This window comes from Eschscholzia californica, unplaced genomic scaffold (genome assembly GCF_041429995.1).
Source record: "Eschscholzia californica isolate CP2 unplaced genomic scaffold, dmEscCali1.0.p SCAF_3, whole genome shotgun sequence".
NCBI lineage: Eukaryota > Viridiplantae > Streptophyta > Magnoliopsida > Ranunculales > Papaveraceae > Eschscholzia > Eschscholzia californica.
In genome coordinates, this window is record NW_028238420.1 from 65,929,144 (window position 1) to 65,947,310 (window position 18,167).

Below are 18,167 nucleotides of genomic sequence, written 5' to 3' on the forward strand. Positions count from 1 at the left end.
GATTTGATGACAATAGCTAAAACTAATATTAGAGATCAAGAAGATAGAAGATTCTTCATTTGTCATCCAAATATCCAATATTGAACTTGATTCATAAGCTAAAGTTTGAGAGAGAAAACATGAAAAACGAAAAAAAAAAGTACCGATAAAAAAAAATCTAAGAGAACCACATTGCCCATACCTTTAGAGGGTCTTTCTAATAGGGCCTATAAAGTCGAAACGAAGTCTGGAGCATCTCTCCTAGGTCCATCTAAAGTTCGATACACGTACATTTTTTCTACCTTCTGACTATCGTCTGATATCCCTTCGGTCGGATTTTCGTCAATGATTTCCACATTGAGCTTCGGCATTTTCTTGGCAAGTATCTTGCATCCCCTACGAGTCACATCACATGATGACATCCAAAGGGATCGCATTGTCTCATACTTTCCCATGTCTGTTAGAAGTGCAATATCACCAAATGGGCTATCCCTAATCTCCAATTTCCGGAGTTTCTTACACCCATTTAACACATAAAGCATCCCTTTGTCACTATCTCCGGCAAATGCAATGGAAAGCATCTCCAGTTCTTTCGCATACATCCCTATGTACATGAAAGCCTTGTCAGTTAAAAGGCCCGAGAGAGAAAGCCGTTTGATGCCCTTACAAGACTTAACAATTGCTCCAAAACCTTCATCCAATGGCTCTGAGGTCATATGGTCGGGTTTTTTTGGATCAAGGATGCATAATCTGAAGCGGGTGAAATTCGGGCAGTTTTTAGCAACGTTTATGAGGGCAGAATTTGTCATTTGATGACAAAAGTATAGCAAAGAATCAAGCTTTCGACAACCCATAGATATAGCAACTAGCCCATCTTCTGTTACACAAGCATTTTCGGCACCATATAGAGATGGGAACACTCTCAACTCCTGCAGATCTTTACATGTCAAAGCTACTACTTTCAATCCTTTATCTCCAATAGCATCCAATATCTGTATACACAACCAAATTACTAGTAAGCCATATTGAAATAAAGAAAGACAAAGGAAAGTTGTGAACTTTGGAGGCGATAAAAAGACCGTACCCATAGACGTTGAAGCTTGTGACAGTAAAGAATCAAGTTGATGAGTTCTTCACTCTCGATTCCTGGTGCATAACTCAAGTTCAAGGTGGTTAAATTAAAGCAAATGGGATAGAGAGAAGGTAGGCAACGAGGAGAAACTTCCAAGAACCCTGATAAGCTTCTGATGGAATTACACTTGAGAACGGCGTTTACTGTTTTCTCGTAGGTCTCTGTGTTAGGCTCATGGGCGAATGAACCTGTGCCCAAGTCCACAAGTTGGGGTGCAGAGCTTAGGATTCGGTGAAGCATTTCAAGAGGCACAGATCGGTTTACTTTTAAACTCCTGAGGTTCCGACATCTTACAACAAGCTTCTCAAGGGCAACCAAATTCACTTCTCCTTTAAGGCAAGCAAAATTAAGAGAGACGAGGGACGTGAATGTCTGAGGAAAACAGCTTAACCATTGACCTTTCCGGTCTTCAACTTCATTTTCTTGCAAGTCTAACTCCCTTAAAAACCTTCATATTGAAAAGCGAAATCGATTTGTTAAGGTACAATATCAATTTTCCAAAAGAGAACACATATTAGAGCGACTAAAAAACCATAAAATGATAAAATTAGCTAATACCCATTACACATAAACCCAGTACCCCAATTCATGTGTTAGATAAGTAGTACCCATCAAACTTTCGGTCGATGAACTTTCTCAAATAGTACATGATAAGTTCAATTACCTTGAAAAGAGTTGATTATTCTTAGAAGGGACTCGATAGTAATTGAGACAATAGAGTCAATGAACAATGTAGATATACTATAGGTTTGGATATATCATGCAAGAATCAAGCATACATAGTCTAGAAGTAATAAAATACTGTATGAGATTTAGAAGCAAACAACCACAAATACAATCAATAAAAAGCTTAAACGCGAAAAAGTGAAACTTCATTACCTGCAATTAGCAGCAATTGACGCGAGCCCATCTGTAGTGAACCCTTCACAACTGACAAGAACAAGCGACTTGAAATTCGGGAACGAAAGGGATAACAGTTCAAGGCTCTCATCGGAGACTACCATCCGTTTTAACCGAAGTTCCTCAAGCTGTGGGTAACTCTTAGCCATGGCCTCAATCCAAGGATACACAAAACCTCCCCAATCATGAGGAACAAGATTAAAATCAGCAAAATGAGGCTTTCCTTTCAACGTAAGAGCCCTAACTCTTGGAAACCTAGAAATTAACCTCTGTGGAGTAATGGAGTAACAATTTCCAATAAAAACCCTCTGTCTACTCCATCTTTCTACCCTAAACCATGACTTACAAACAAGAGAGACGGCATTTCGATCTCGATGTGAAGAAAGTAAATCAAACACTAGCTCTAAAACTTCCTCAGGAAAACCAGTCATCTTTAAAATTACTAAACTATAAACAATTGATCCTACAAACCATCCTAGGGTTTACTAAAAACTTCATAAAATCCCTAACATTCACAGCTTATACAAATAGATAGAACAAGATTGACCCACTACAACACTATCAAACTCAACTAGAACAACACTATCAAACTCAACTATAACAAACACAAAAATCAAATCTTTCCTCTTTTTCTTGTACTGAAAACAGCAGAATCAAACAGGATCTAACTCCAAACAGTCAAACAATTAGGTTTTCAACTGTAATCTGGATCTAAAGAGATAGAGAGTTTCATGGGTACTCCAGAATTTTGAAAAACATCAAACATGAGATCTATTCATGGATGATAACAGAAACAGGATAAAAATGTGACCTTTTTTTATGGGTTTGCTTCTTTATAAGTTTAAGAATCGAAAAAATCATACCTTGAAACTAAAATCAAAGCTAAACCCAGAATTCAAAAGCCTCAAAACAACCAACTAAAAACCCTTTTCCCTCTATATATATATATAGATATAGATTTGGGTTCTTCTCTTACTCTTCCTTGTGAGCTGAGCTAATAGCCTAATACTAATAATAAGAACAGTAAAACACACCACAAGTACTAAGGAGTATCAAGTTTTTAACTGGTTAAATCTCAGCTGTCATCATATCTAACCATGGTTAGAGAAACGAGTATTTTAATCTAACGGATGATATTGTTCTTAGATAATTGATAAAGAATCTTGACCGTTAAATTTGTCTGGTGATCTCTCAGGCATCAGTCTTTATCTCTGACGTATCAGGATGTCTTAAAAGGTCAAGAAAAGCAAAGGGATGTCAAGTTTTTACCCTTACTTTTCGTGTTATTTACTAGAATACCTTGTTTGTGGTCTATAATATGAAGGTTAAAAATGGAGTGAGTGTCAGAGAATTTTACTTTACTTTTAATTCTGATTTTACGGATAACGTAATCATGACATTTTAATGATTGACCTAATTTAACCATTATGTCATAAAATCTATTTACCATAAATCCTTTTCACTATTCCATGTACTTTACTATAACTTTCTTATCAGTATATTACATTTGTATTTTTACCCCAAAGTCAGTTATTTTTAATCACGATCAACTATTATCCACTAAATAATGACAGTTATATCAAATGTGTAATCTTTAACTCTTTAATATAAACTTAAGAAGTGTAATCTTAAAGAGGGTTTGAAGATAAATTTGAGAAGTATAGTCTCAATCTGGTGAGATAATTTGGGAGAATCTTAACCATTGAAGAGGGTTTGAAAGTAATTAAAAGATATAATCTCAATAGTTTGAGATAAATTTCAGATAGTCTAATCTTAGTCATTGAAGAAGAAAGTATAATCTAAGGTGCTGTTTGTTTTTTTGTTTTTTCAGATCTGAAATCTGAATTGAAACCCAATTCAAATTTCAGATGTTTGGTTTTTCAATATAAGAAAATCTGAAAATATTACTGAATTGGGCAATGGTCTGAATGGGTTGAAAAAGTACCCACATATTTCAGACTTCAAAACAAGTCTGAAATATGAACCCAACTTCTGAAATATGTCAAAAGACGCTTCTATCCCTATGATTTAACAAAATCTGGTCTCATGTCCAAATCTCACCACCGGCAATACCGCCAGCAAGACCACCACCACCACCGGAAAACTACCACCACCGTCGGCAAAATCACCACCATAAGCTACCAACAGCACCACCGCAGAGGCACAACCCACCGCCACCACAGAAGAGACACAAACCACACCACCACCACAAAAGAGAGACAGACCAAACCACCACCACCACCACCACCACCATCACAACACCGACACCACCACAACCCAGAACGCCACCACATACTACGACCAAAAACCCTAAATGATTTTTTTTTGAACCCTAACTGATTTCTTCTTCTCCAACTTCATTAATGGCCATTCAACAAAAACAATACTTTATTAGTGGCTTCTTCCAATACCCCCACTGATTTCTTGGTATGTTTTTTATGCGATGCTCCGGCGAGAGGATTAGAGAGAAATCCGCGAGAGAGTTAGAGAGACAGAGATCCGGCGAGAGCCAGTGAAAACTTTCGATTGGTTAGAGAAAGAGAGAGAGGGTCGACGAGACCTACCCACCGGTCAGAGAGAGAGATCCGGCGAGTGTTTTCCACCGTGGTTTTCGAACAGTTCCGGCTAGAGAGTTCCGGCGGAGAGAGGCAGAGAGAAAGTGATATTTTAACTAAAGATGAAAACCCTAAGTTTTCTAACATTTTATTAGGGCAAACAAACACTAGGGTCTGTTTGGTGTAACATATAGATGAAGGGTACATTTGTCAATTCTTTATTCAGATCCAATGATTCAGATTTTAGAAAACAAACATCTAATCAACAAATAATTCAGTTAATTTCAGATTCAGTCAATTCAGTTAAGCCAATTCAGATTCAGCCAATTCAGATTCAGACACATTTAAAAAAACAAACACAACCTAAATTACTTTTTCTTCTCCCTTCATATGTAGATTTGGAAATTTAATAGCTTTAGAAAATAAGAAAATATTTTCCAAATCCAAAACATATATGAATTTGTTCTAATTTTAGTGCATGGTTTGTTTATTTATAGGTTTACGGTTGTATTTTTTATTTGAATTTACAATTCTTTTTCTTATATTTTACTTTAAAAATGTCTATGGAACCATTTCTTTTTATAATGGGTCATACTTTGACTCTATAATGATAATAAAGCTAGAAGAACCACATATCAATTGATGATAACATATGGATGATGAAGTCAAAGCTTTTATGGGTTTCTTTTTATTTTTCGTATAATTTCTTTCGTTTACTTTTTAAAAGCAAATCTCTCTAAACATTTCTAACTTCAATTTTGAGCAAGAAGTGTTGATATACCATGGGACCAACTAAGTTGTTTTTTCCCGAATGCGTTTTAACGTCTTAAGTTAAATCTTATTACTATTTGTTACCGAGACATCTGTTTTCACATTGCTTTTCAAAGATGAGGTACTTATGAAATATTGTTCGTATGTAAATACACAAAAATTCTCTCACAGACTTTTTCTTCTTACATACCTAAATGATGTATCAACTTAACGAACAAATGTTACTTGTAAAAAGACTGTAACGAGCAGGAGTCTCCCATTTTTATCGTGGACCTGGATAAACAAACACAGATCGATCAACTACCATAGTTCTTCTAGTGATGTTAAATCTTAAATTCTAAACTCGGAATTACTTAAGATCTCATACACTGCCACATATTCAAGAAATAGTACATTCAAAAGTCACGATATTTTAACTTCACAATCAATATTGAAGTCTCTCAATACTTTTAAGAGTAATTTTAAAGAGGTCCCTCAGAAGATGTTTTTAGCTTCCCTTTTCTTCCCTCTTCCTCTAAATTTTGTATTGTGGGAGGCGTGACGAGAGCCTTTAAAATTCCCCTAATCAGGAAACCCTAAGACACAACAAAAATACAACAAATCTTTGTAGGGAAAATTTAGTATTTAAATCAAGCAATTTCTTCTCTTCTTCTTCTTCTTCCAATCCTTTTATGTCCTTTCATAATCATGTTACGACCTTTCATATCAAATTAGGGTTTTGTCAAACATCTATCCAAACAATTATATAATCTTAGGGATGACTCTTCAGTACTCTACTTCTGACATCCCCCACGTTCACCTTACTATTTCAACGCCACCAAGATTACACCCATATTACACCACCTCAATATATTTTGTTAACCCACATTTAACAGAAGTATTCTTAATCTTATCAAGAAGAGCAACCCTATAAAAGAAGAAAAATCAAACCGAGTCTTGACCGGAATAATATGTGGGTTTTCGTGGTTCGCCAGTTAGTAAATCGGAATCACCAGAAGAGTGAATCACAAAAAACCACATAAAATTCTGCCTAGAGTGCCTGGTTTTTCTTGTTTCCCAACGTTATTTTGCGAAAAATACTTTAACAGACAGCTAAATTCTCCAATCACAATATCGATTTTGTTCATCTACTCTAATAAGCGGGTCAACAAAATCAAACTTGTTAATGCGAATTTCCTCTAGTAATCACACGTGAAGTGATTAAAAAAACTAATTTACATTAATTGTGTGTCATTGCACACGGGGATTAGCAAACCATTAGTACTGGATTAACAGGGTTAATGATTTTTTAAATAAAAGGAGGCCGAGGATATTGGTGTATCCAGCTTTATGTTGATATACTTAATATTTCTCTTACAATTAATGTTCGATTAACGAATGTAAAGTTAACTAATCAAGGTACCCAAACGTGCATATGCACATGCTTTGCTTGTTCGAGAAATAGCTGGACTGATGCAGCAGCCTAATACGAGCCAACTAACATATATATATATATACAGAGAGAGAGAAGGCAACGCGCTTGTACGAAAGTACTACTGTTATTACGTGTCATCAATGGCACATTCTGCACATACTAGGGATTGGAATTGAGCCAAGAGGCCCAAGAACATTTTGAAACCTGGTTGTGGCCTTCTCCAACAAATCTGCAAGACATTTCCACAAAAAAAAAAAAATAAGGCTCATAATTTCTTATGTATGTGTTATACTAATAGACAATTAAATATAATTGCGTAAGCTCATAAAACAAACAAAATTTTAGACGCATGTATATTACCTTAGTAACTGTGTGGGGCACTTCTATGACAGTCTGATCTTGAGGAGTAGATTGAGTTTAGCCATGTTTTAGTTTTTCCTATTCTCTTAAAGATTTTTTGAGTCTCAATTCAAGACTCAATTTGGAGTCAGTGATGGAAGTGAGGAAGATGAGAAGGGAGATGGGAATGAGATGACTGCCCTACTTGTTAACAAAAGAAAAAAAAACTTAGTTTTACATAAATTCTACAGGCGCTCCCACACAAATGAGGCCCCCTCTAATTTGGTGGACCAAAACGAGGCTTTGCTCTCTTAGGTGCTGTTTGTTTTTCAAAATTTTCAGATCTGAAATCTGAATTGACCTCAATTCAGATTTCAGATGTTTGCTTATTTTATTTAAAAAAATCTGAAATTTGAGCTGAAATGGGTTTATGTCTGAATTGGCTGAAAACTAGGCCACAATTTTCAGACTTCAAAACAAGTCTGAAACAATAACCCAATATCTGAATTGTGCTAAATGACACTTATACCCCACAATTTAGAAAAAAAATCTGTTTGTTTTAAGTTTTCCGACCATCCCACCACCACAACAACCACCGGCACCACCACAACAACCACCGGCACCACCACAACAACCACCATCGTTCCAAACACCACCACCACAGAAACCACCAACAAAAACTGCCACCGTTTCCAACCACCACCACCACCAACAGAAACCGCCACCGTTTCCAACCACCACCACCACAGATCACCACCAACAGAAACCACCACTGTCACCGACCACCACCAACAGAAAACCACAATCGTTTCCAACAGAAACCACCACAGACCACCACCAACAGAAACCACCACAGACCACCACCAACAGAAACCACCACAGACCACCACCAACAGAACCCACCACCAAATATTTGAGAATATAAATCTCTAAAAGCAAACTCTAGAATAAAAAATTTACTGAAAACTTATAATCGATTGTAGGTCTTTTACAATTTGCAGAATAATGTGTAACAAAATCACTATTGTCGTCAAGCAGAAACTGCTTTCTAAATGAATCCACAATACTGCGTAGTACATAGTAAAGATCATTAGAAACATAATTACTTAATGGCATGAAACGAAATAGGTAAGAGGAAAAACCTAGGATAAAGAAAATTTGTTCTTTCAGATCCATTCATGTATTCTAGTATCTCTCTGAAAATAAGTTCCCCAGTTCATCTTCTGTCACCATCCTCCTTTCCAACTCAAATTCTAGCTTTGTGCTTAGTCGGCAAGATGATTCCCTCTCCGCCCTGGCAAGCCCTTTGAAGTAAGGATCAACCAATGCTTGTCATGAATAACATGGAAAAAGAACATTAAGGTTGAACATAATGCGTCGAGGCCACAACGTATATAAATTAAATCAACAACTACCGAAATTTGAAAAAGTAAAATAATCTGTATAAGATAAAATGACCACGAAGGTCATGATTTGTCGATGGGAAGTAAATTAAAAAAATGGGTACAATTTCTGAATTAATAAAACACTTCATTTTAAGACCCAAGGTCAGTTCGTGTAGGACACTGTATTTTAACCAAGCTCAATTTCATTGCAAGTTCCATATTAAAAAATTAAGAAAAATACATCATATTCAATATAAAAGTATATGACCAACATTCTTTATTGAGAAAATCAGAATCTGTATTTATGATTGTACAATAAATACCACTTTAGCAGTTGTACGATCGTTGGAATCAAGTGCTAAGAGATGTTCCAACAGTTTGATGGGTCAAAGGATCAAATTGGGGAACTATTGCGCGAACAAAACAAACTGCTTCTTTCTCATGCTAGTTAGGCATCTCCTTGCCTTCTCATTTTAAACCCTTAGCCACATACAAACATAATATTGATGCCATGATTACCCATATAAGAAAAGCATAGCTTAAACAATAAGATGTCTTAAAAGAAATTATGATGAATGTGTCATAGCCAAGAAATAGTATCTAGTGAAGGTGTACCAAGTAAGACGCCCATCTCTTCAACAAAAAAAAAAAAGTAAGACGCCCATCAAATCCAACTGGTGGACGACATTTTTACCAGGAAACAATGGTTTCCCTGTCAACACTTCTGCAAAGATGCAGCTTATACTCCGAATATCGATTGTTGGGGTAGAAACACTTCAAACATGAGTTAAACTTTGTTAACTATTAATCGTTCTAAATACACGAGCATATTGACACATTATAATGAGGCAATGCAAATTTAGTTGAATAGTTTTTTTGTTGAAAATTAAATGCAGATTTAGAGGCAAAATGAAACAATACCTTAGAATAGAATGATCCACACAACTCCAGATCTCTAGACCACCTAAAATAAAGAAAAGCATAATCACATGTTGATCCACACATGTGTATGAGGTTTTTTCAATGAAAAAATCACCCAATAAAGAAGAACATAAACTAAATTTATACATCAAATTAAAGAAGATTTGAAAAAAACTTTTGTTAGATAAAAAAAAAGGTAATTTAGTGTAACTGACATACTTCAAAGGATAAAAATAACTTTTAAAGTGTTAAAAATGTAATAAGATGAATAATTCAGTAAGTTGTTGTTGAGGTATCCCTGAAGGCAACTCTTGCTAGCCCAAAGTCAGAGATTTTTGAGTTTGCAGTTTGCATTTGACACATATTGGACATGTTTATCGTTAGATGTTTCATGTAAGTCTGCACAAGAACATCTCTGACAGTCAGTCTCTTAGCAACTCTAAAATTGACTTTTATGTTCTAAAAACATGTCATCTGTTTTTTTCTATAACTATGTTTTTTTTCCTTAAACTTTTAGTTGGAGTAGGCAAAAATCGTTAAAATATTATAGGTGTTTGTAAACAATAGGTCAAAAGAAATTTTAGTTATACCTGCAGCTATGTCAATGCCATTGGAACATCTCGATGACACATTTTGCATCAAGTAGCTTAAACATCAAATACAAGCCATCGCATCAACCAATCACAAGGAACAACAATGTCATCCACACTTCAGATTTACCTCTAATATACTTTTAGTGAAATGGATCATTCAAGTGATAAAGCAAGAAAATAGTTCAACTTCCATTTTATGCAAAGGTAGAATCAGGTAAGAAAACATAAAAAAAAACCATTTTTATGCAAAGGAAGAATCAAGTAAGAACATCATAACTTAACTTGGGCAACTATAATGTCAGAGAAGCGAGAACTTCAACAATGGGAACATATCTAGTTTCCCCATAGATAAACTACTTTTGAAGAATGAAATAGAAACGCAGAAGAAAGTAAAGAATTGCATAATATACCTCACTGCACCTTAACAATTTAGTAGTAAAAAATAAAACTTGAAAAGTCTTACATACTAACCTTGTTATTCACTGTTCTAGCATCTCCTACATGAGCAAGTAATTTTTATTTTAAAAAATCCTGCAAATAGAAAATGAATGAGAGGTAGATGGTGAGAAAAAGTGAAAGAAGTTTAAATAGGTCTAAATAGTTCAAAAATGATAAATCAATTTCGTTCCGTAATTTCCACGAAAGGTTCTGCGGCAAAGTTAAACACCATAATAAGATTTGATAAGCTTCAATCACAGAGAGCAACCTCAATGAAGAACAAACTATTAGTGAAGAACACCATAAGAAGGAGAAAAAAAACAATAAAACAAATTCATTCGGGCATTACATCAAACACCTCAAACTCGCAAATGAAGATTAACCGAAGATGCATTCTTTGTCATCTTCTTCCTATTACTCCTGAAACACAATTCAAAGGAAAAAGAGAAGAACCCATATAACTTACACAAAAAGTAATATGAACTTTTGAACTAAAACCAAATTTTACTTTTGTAATTTTCCTCATACGAGAAAGGCGTGAAACAGGATAAGACAAATGCTATGCATCTAGTTCCAGAAAACATCATAAAATCAGGTTGAGGGATCCATCGCGCATAACCACCAAGGGTTCTTTGTGAACCTCTGTCTAGAGAGAGAGAGAGAGAGAGAGAGAGAGAGAGAGAGAGAGAGAGAGAGAGAGAGAGAGAGAGAGAGAGATAGAGAGAGAGAGAGAGAGAGAGAGAGAGTTTCTGCCAAGCATCTAGGTGGAGAAGGTGGAGAGAGAGCAGTAAAGAGATTGAGAGATTTAAAAACTAGGGTTTCTTTTGGACATGAGGGAAGGAAAAAGAAATTTATATATTAGGGTTTTTTTTGTGTTAAAAGATAATGAGGGCAGAAATGTCAATATTTTAGTTCAGATTCAATAATTCAGATGTCAAAAACAAACATCTGACTTGTAAATAATTTAGTCAAATTCAGATTCAGCAATTCAGATTTAAGCAATTTAGATTCATCCATTTCAGATTCAGACACGAAATAAAAAACAAACACAACCTTACTCTCTTAGGCCCAAGGTCGACTATGAATTTTGCTCTTTAATGAAAAGCAAGATATGCCGCTTGGGAAATTTTAAATGCACTCACCATTTTTGTTATATACACTCACATCTAAAGTAATTTTTGTTGAAGTCAAACGAGATGTGAGTGTGGCAGCTTACATATCCACGACAATCCACAATCTTGTGGCAGGTGGGCTACTTCAGTATTGCGCCGAGAACGGGAGCTTGGGATTCTCATCCACCAAATGCAGCCCGAGCAGCATCTTTTTGGACCAGCTCTTGAAAAGCTGGAGCAGGCCGTCTCAATATTGCAAGAGATGAATGGGGGAGTGGATAAATTTTGTGAGATTCTTCCAGAAATGAAGGAGAATCGACTCCAAAGTCTCTACTGCGACTCTTCAACAAAAAAAAAAGTCTCTACTATGACGAGTAAAAATCTTTGTAATAAGAATTGTAGTTTTAGATGTAACGTTGGCACTGACATTGGGCTTCCGTGATAACATAACCCAAATTAACACATATATAAGAAGACATTTTCTTTTCGTAATGTCTATTATTCCGCATGAGATAGATATATTAGCAATCAGTGTATTTGTTGCATATGCTTCTAGTTTGTAAAAGTGGCTTACCACGGGTAATTAGTTATTGGGTTGAAACGTTTTTATGACAGCTGTAAACAGATGCAATTCGAATATAGAGTATTAAAGTCGGGTATCGGTTGAAAACCCATTAGGTATACCCACTTAATATTGAAATCTTATCTTCACCCCCCAATTATTAGTATAACCATTTACCTTCCTAATGGTAGTAAACGAGTTAAAGGGCACATTTGTGTTTCCAGTCCGGCTAAAAGCGCATATGAAGATTGCTATTTGCACGCCCTCTCTATTTCAGCCCCATACGATTCTGCAAAAGGTGCCCCGTCTCTCACGGTCTCATCTTACTCTGATCTCTTCAAATATCTCGTAAGGAAAAAAAACCTAAGGCATTCGAGCTTGGTAAGAAAAAAACAAATAGCTCGATCAAGATAAGATCTTCAACTTCACGAACAATCTATTCGATAACGTATTGCTTATGGGATACAAACAATCAGATTGAAGATCTATAAACAAGACTAGGGTCAACCCTTTCTCTGGAGGCGCCTCCCTCATGATTCAGGTAACAAAAAGTATACTCAACCCGCCTCAAGGGACTCCCACTTGAACCGCATGTGAGAGAGAAACCCTTGTTTCTCTCTCCACGTGAGGTTCAAGTAGGAGTCCTTAGAGGTGGGTTGTGTAGCCTTGTTGTTCAGGTAATATGTAATTCTAAAAAAAAACGAGGATATTTCCGTAAATGACACCGTAAATTTAAAACCTCGTGGAATTCGTGCCAATTTTTTTTTTTTCCTTTATGTTGTCTTCTACTTTTTGGTTATTTTCTTTCTTTCCCTTTTTTCTTCTTGTGTCTGTTAGTAGTATCCATTCCGAAGAAATCAAGCTCCATATTCATGATTGATTCAGTTGTAGGTTTTCAAATCAATGAAGTGAATAAAAGATATTCACTTCATTATCAGTACCTTCTTCATCAACAAGGAATAACAAGTAATAGTAACATTCAAGGTATCTCGATCGATCTAGTTAGTTTTTTTAATTTCATATACGAGTAGTATTTACTTTTTCACTCACGACTTCAAGTTAATTTTTTGATTATATATAGATCTTCAATTTGATTTTGATTATAGATATGACAACTTCCATTCCGATTATTAATCCTCAAAAATCCGGAACTTCCGATGGAAAATCACAAGGTTTTATCAAACATCATCAACTTATTTTCCCGCCAAAATCTACTACTACTAAACGTTCAGGAAGTCTTCCTCTTCTTAATCCTCCTATCTTCTTCAGGTACATCTCAGATCTTTCTTTAATTAATCAAATTTTTTAAAATAGAGAGAAATCACTCCATTTCTACTGTTCTATCGATTTCTACTGTTTTTTTAGGGCTTCTTCTTCTCAAATTCCGACGCTAACAACTCCATTTACGATTTTCTTCAACGGAATGGTTTCTGTTTTCAATCTTCCTCACGATAAGGTTCTTAATTTGTATCTTTAAACCTTTGATTTCGTTTCAGAGACTCTTAAACTCTTCTCCTTCCTAACGAATTAGTAATGGTTTTTCAGGCAGAGATGATTTTGAAACTTGCCGAGGAAGGAAGGTCGAGAGTTGTTGAATCGGTTGATATGAATAAACTGCCTGCTTCATCTTTATCATCCAATCCACCAAACTTTCTCCACAAACTCAACCGAGGTGAGTTATTCTTTACGTTTTTTTTCCCACGTGCTTAAATAAATTTTTTTTAGAAATTGACTGCAATTAAAGTCCAAAGATTTCTTAAAAAAAAAATTAAAGTCCAAAGATACTAGTCAGTAGTCACTACATTTGACATTGATACATCAAAGATGTAATAAACTCGATAACCTCCCATTCAAACTCTAACAAGACGGTGCTTAAATAAATTAAAAAAAGAACAAATGGGTAAAGGTGAACTATATCGTTTATTTAACTGGATGTAACAGTAACGGGGATGAGAACCTAACCTAACTTCATCATATAGCCCATGTTCCGTTTTTCTCCATGAGGTGATTAATGTTTGTAGTTCTTATTGTGTTATTTTAGATTTGCCACTTGCTAGAAAGAAGTCGCTGCACAGGTTCCTCGAGAAACGCAAGCAGAGGTAAAATTCTAGTCTTCCAACTAGAAACTACTAGCTAGTAGAGTCGTATGTGTTTGAAAAGGGAAAGTATATTGTGCCCGAACCAATTAGATATTGGATTCCAATTAGAACAACTACAGCAAAATATGTATTAAGTATGTGATTTTAACATGGTAAATTGATAATCTAAGGTTAAACAATAATTAGGGGAGGCCGGGAGGGAGTACTGCTGTACTGATGTATTACAAGAACATACCGAATCTAAAAACCAATTTTCTCTAACCGATATATAGAGTGTCTTTCAAAACATTAACATTGGTCAACTATTCCTTATTATGCTTTATACGAAAGCTCCGCATAATAGTATGAGCTCTAAGAAAGTCATTCTTTTATTAAACTTTTTTTCCCAAATCGTATGCGTGCTTCGAACTCTTGACTTTTAGGGTGGAAGACCAAACTTCTTACCACTCCAATTAAGAGTTGTTGACTACTTTTATTAAAATCTTTACGGCCTTGTCTTGACTATAATTTTGTTTTTTATCCATTTTTATTAAAATGCTGAAGGATTAAACATAAGGAGTGGTATAATTTACACTTTAAGTCCCTATTTGAAGCAGTTTGAAAGTTTATTTTCTATTTTCCATTGGTTTTTTATTCTATCTCCCCACCATTACCAAGTTCATTAATCTATTATTTTTATGGTTAAAGCAATCCTACTTATAAAACGTGTTATGGAGATTATAAGAAATAAAACATAAAAGTATATTAAAGTCTTCCTAGTAATGATGTTCAAAACATAGTAGATACTTTTTTTTTTTGCCAGCGCTTTGGGGAAAGCTAAATAGTTTTCGGGGTGTAAAATTTTAAAAGGAATATATAGAATTTTAGAAATTTTCCGGGGAAATAAAAAAACACACTCCACCTCACCTCACTCTCTCTCCACCTCGCGTCCTCACCTATCTCTCTTCTCACACAAGGTCGCCGGCCGGAAAATTTTCCGGCCGTCGACCATTAAAAAAAAAATAATTTATTTTCACTTTATCTCCCTCCTCTCTCTCTAAAAAACTTTTTTTTTTCTCTCTCTCTCTAGAACAAATCTAGAGAGAGAGAGAAGAAGCAAAAAAAAAAATATATGAAAAAGTTTTTTAGAGAGAGAGAGGAGGGAGAGAGAGTGATTTTTTTTTTAATGATCGCCGGCCGGAAAATATTCCGGCCGGCGACTTGTCGGAGAAGAGAGAGTGGTGGGGAGAGAGAAGATGAGGTGGAGAGAGAGAGCTGAGGTGGAGAAGCTATTTTGCTTTTCCCCTAAATAAAATAGTCACACAAAATTGACTAATTTTTTACCAAGTCTTCACACCCCGGAAATTATTTTGCTTTCCCCAAAGCGCTGGCCTTTTTTTTTTTTTTTAAGGTAACCGATGGCAGGAAGGATTAGCAATTAATCAGGAAAATCACGTGTTATGTCCTTCCAAGTTCCAACCCAGTTTTGGCCCACAAATTACAACTCATGCACATTAATGTCCTGTACTCTTTTCTCTCAATTTTTTTTTGGGTTATTTCCCTAATGGCCCCCTACTTTGTGACCAGCTTCCCGCCTGGCCCCCCCACTTTACGAGAAATACCCATATGGCCCCCTTCCGTTATAACACCGTTACTCTCTCTCTTCCATTTCTTTTCTCTCTCTTCCAACATGTTTTCTCTCTCTGCCACCTCGTCAAAACCAGCCACCTCATCACCTTCTCCGGCAAGGTCGCCGGCCGGCTAAATTTCCGGCCGGCGACCTTCAAATATAAAAAAAAAAAAAATTTCTTTTTTCTCTCTCTTCTCTCTCTCTCTCTAAAAAAAAAAAAAAATTTTTTTTTTAAATTCTCTCTCCCCTCTCTCTCTAAATTCTTTCTCTTCTTCTTCTTCTCTTTTCTCTCTCTCTTCTTCTTCTTTCTCTCTCTCTTTCCCCCCTCTCTCTATTCTCTCTCTCTCTCGACCTCCGGCGAAGTCGCCGGAGGTCGACTGTTCTGTTCTGTTAGAACAGAACTCTAACTGAACAGATCTGTTCTGTTCGAACAGAACTGTCTGTTCGACCTCCGGCGCAGATCTGTTCTGTTCGACCTCCGGCGACTACGCCGGAGGTCGAGAGAGAGAGAGAATAGAGAGAGGGGGGAAAGAGAGAGAGAAAGAAGAAGAAGAGAGAGATAAGAGAAGAAGAAGAGAGGGAGGAGAGAGAATTTAAAAAAATATATATTTATTTTTTTTAGAGAGAGAGAGAACAGAACTCTAACTGAACAGATCTGTTCTGTTCGAACAGAACTGTCTGTTCGACCTCCGGCGCAGATCTGTTCTGTTCGACCTCCGGCGACTACGCCGGAGGTCGAGAGAGAATAGAGAGAGGGGGGAAAGAGAGAGAGAAAGAAGAAGAAGAGAGAGATAAGAGAAGAAGAAGAGAGGGAGGAGAGAGAATTTAAAAAAAAAATATATTTATTTTTTTTAGAGAGAGAGAGAAGAGAGAAAAAAAGAATTTTTTTTTTTTTTATATTTGAAGGTCGCCGGCCGGAAATTTGGCCGGCCGGCGACCTTGCCGGAGAAGGTGATGAGGTGGCTGGTTTTGACGAGGTGGCAGAGAGAGAAAACATGTTGGAAGAGAGAGAAAAGAAATGGAAGAGAGAGAGTAACGGTGTTATAACGGAAGGGGGCCATATGGGTATTTCTCGTAAAGTAGGGGGCCAGGCGGGAAGCTGGTCAAAAAGTAGGGGGCCATTAGGGAAATAACCCTTTTTTTTTTTTGTTAGAGAAATTCTTTTCTCTCAATTTAGTTATCCCAAATCTACTATTGTTCTTCAACAAAAAAAAAAATCTACTATTGTCATTCGGGTCGGATTGCCCTGAGCCCACCAGCCATCCCCATTTAAGAGGCATGTAGTCTGGTCTCCCGGATTTTTAGTCCGGGTGAGCCAAAATCTCCTAAAATGCTGAAATCTCGGGCCACTATGGGCAATAGGCAAACATGGACCGTCTAACCACAATGTCACCGGGCTAGGCACTGCTTAAATGGGCTAGGCACTGCTTAAATGGGCCATGCCCGTGCTGTATCAAGTCCAGCCCAGCTTGAATGACATCACCAGGGACATCACAGTATCATATTCATCATTTATACGTTACTACTATTCAGTAATTGCTTGACCTATAATTTTGTATTTTATATATTGTGGTAGTTGATTCTTTCAACTCCAATGTGGGTGAAATTATATTTTAATCCACAAAATTATACTCCAGGGTCGACAACGCCTGAGGTAAGTTAAGTGTACCGTATAATAGTATAGTGTGACAAAATTAATTCTTTGATTTTTTTTTCCAGGTTGATCACTATGGCAAAACCGTACCAAAATGGAAAATTAGAATGTGGATTGGGCAAGAACCATGAGGATTAGCAACCGAGCAAGCTTCCCGTCCACTAAATTAAATCTATTTTATATATAAGTAAAATGAATAAGAGTTATTTCCTTTTTCACCCCTACTTTGTGACTAGCTTCTTTCTTGGCCCCCTATTACTTATAAATTCAAATTTGATCTCCTATTTTCAAGTAAATGCCATAACTACCTTTTTTTAATTTCAAAATAAAAAATATCAAAAAGAAAATACAAAAGATATTAAAAAAAGAGAAAATTTTCTGGGCAGCTATGGCATTTACTGGAAAATAAGTGAGGTGAAAATATCTCTTTTTTTTAATATTCTTATTTTAAAATTAGAAGGGGTAATTATGACATTTACTTTAAAATAGGGGGTCAAATTTGAATTTATAAAAAATAAGGAGCCAAAAAGGAAGATGGTCACAAAATAGGGGACCACAAAGGAAATAACTCAACGAATAAAGATGTTTGATGATTAGATTTATTGATCATTATTCATGCATCATCATGTGTTTTAAAGCATTTTGATTTATTTAAGTTTATATTTATTTATGACACGGCACCTTGAGGCTAAACCTAGTGTGAC

General features: G+C 36.0%; 2 protein-coding genes and 2 long non-coding RNA genes across 5 annotated transcripts; 1 reads left to right on the top strand and 3 right to left on the bottom strand.

The window, feature by feature from the left end:
* Nucleotides 1-58: 58 nt before the first annotated feature.
* On the bottom strand, nt 59-2,956 carry LOC147553532 (protein AUXIN SIGNALING F-BOX 2-like). The gene is made up of 3 exons (XM_086665912.1): nt 1,991-2,956; nt 1,064-1,559; nt 59-971 (listed from the first exon to the last, which is right to left on the bottom strand). The coding sequence occupies exons 1-3, from the start codon at nt 2,440-2,442 to the stop codon at nt 207-209; spliced, it is 1,713 nt and encodes a 570-aa protein (XP_086522038.1). The 5' UTR covers nt 2,443-2,956; the 3' UTR covers nt 59-206.
* A 5,079-nt stretch (nt 2,957-8,035) lies between these two features.
* LOC147553533 (uncharacterized) lies at nt 8,036-8,411 on the bottom strand. Its single transcript, XR_015236551.1, has 2 exons — nt 8,233-8,411; nt 8,036-8,156 (listed from the first exon to the last, which is right to left on the bottom strand). It is a non-coding gene; the product is annotated as an uncharacterized LOC147553533 (long non-coding RNA).
* A 249-nt stretch (nt 8,412-8,660) lies between these two features.
* On the bottom strand, nt 8,661-11,029 carry LOC147553534 (uncharacterized). Of its 2 annotated transcripts, XR_015237702.1 has the most exons (4): nt 10,777-11,029; nt 10,461-10,520; nt 9,397-9,439; nt 8,661-8,955 (listed from the first exon to the last, which is right to left on the bottom strand). It is a non-coding gene; the product is annotated as an uncharacterized LOC147553534 (long non-coding RNA). The 2 variants fall into 2 exon arrangements; XR_015237701.1 differs by having other exon boundaries at nt 10,461-11,029.
* Nucleotides 11,030-12,910: 1,881 nt separating this feature from the next.
* Nucleotides 12,911-18,156, top strand: LOC147553535 (protein TIFY 10A-like). Its single transcript, XM_086665914.1, has 6 exons — nt 12,911-13,085; nt 13,208-13,370; nt 13,467-13,557; nt 13,647-13,773; nt 14,143-14,200; nt 17,529-18,156. The coding sequence occupies exons 1-6, from the start codon at nt 12,974-12,976 to the stop codon at nt 17,599-17,601; spliced, it is 624 nt and encodes a 207-aa protein (XP_086522040.1). The 5' UTR covers nt 12,911-12,973; the 3' UTR covers nt 17,602-18,156.
* Nucleotides 18,157-18,167: the final 11 nt, after the last annotated feature.

Excerpts from the sequence above, each read along its gene's own strand:
- LOC147553532 (XM_086665912.1), bottom strand. The coding sequence starts at position 2,442 with ATGACTGGTTTTCCTGAGGAAGTTTTAGAGCTAGTGTTTGATTTACTT. Across the intron at positions 1,560-1,990 it reads TCAATTGCTGCTAATTGCAG|GTTTTTAAGGGAGTTAGACT; the intron begins GTAATGAAGTTT and ends TTCAATATGAAG. Across the intron at positions 972-1,063 it reads ACAAGCTTCAACGTCTATGG|ATATTGGATGCTATTGGAGA; the intron begins GTACGGTCTTTT and ends TTGTGTATACAG.
- LOC147553535 (XM_086665914.1), top strand. The coding sequence starts at position 12,974 with ATGATTGATTCAGTTGTAGGTTTTCAAATCAATGAAGTGAATAAAAGA. Across the intron at positions 13,558-13,646 it reads TCAATCTTCCTCACGATAAG|GCAGAGATGATTTTGAAACT; the intron begins GTTCTTAATTTG and ends ATGGTTTTTCAG. Across the intron at positions 13,774-14,142 it reads TCTCCACAAACTCAACCGAG|ATTTGCCACTTGCTAGAAAG; the intron begins GTGAGTTATTCT and ends GTGTTATTTTAG.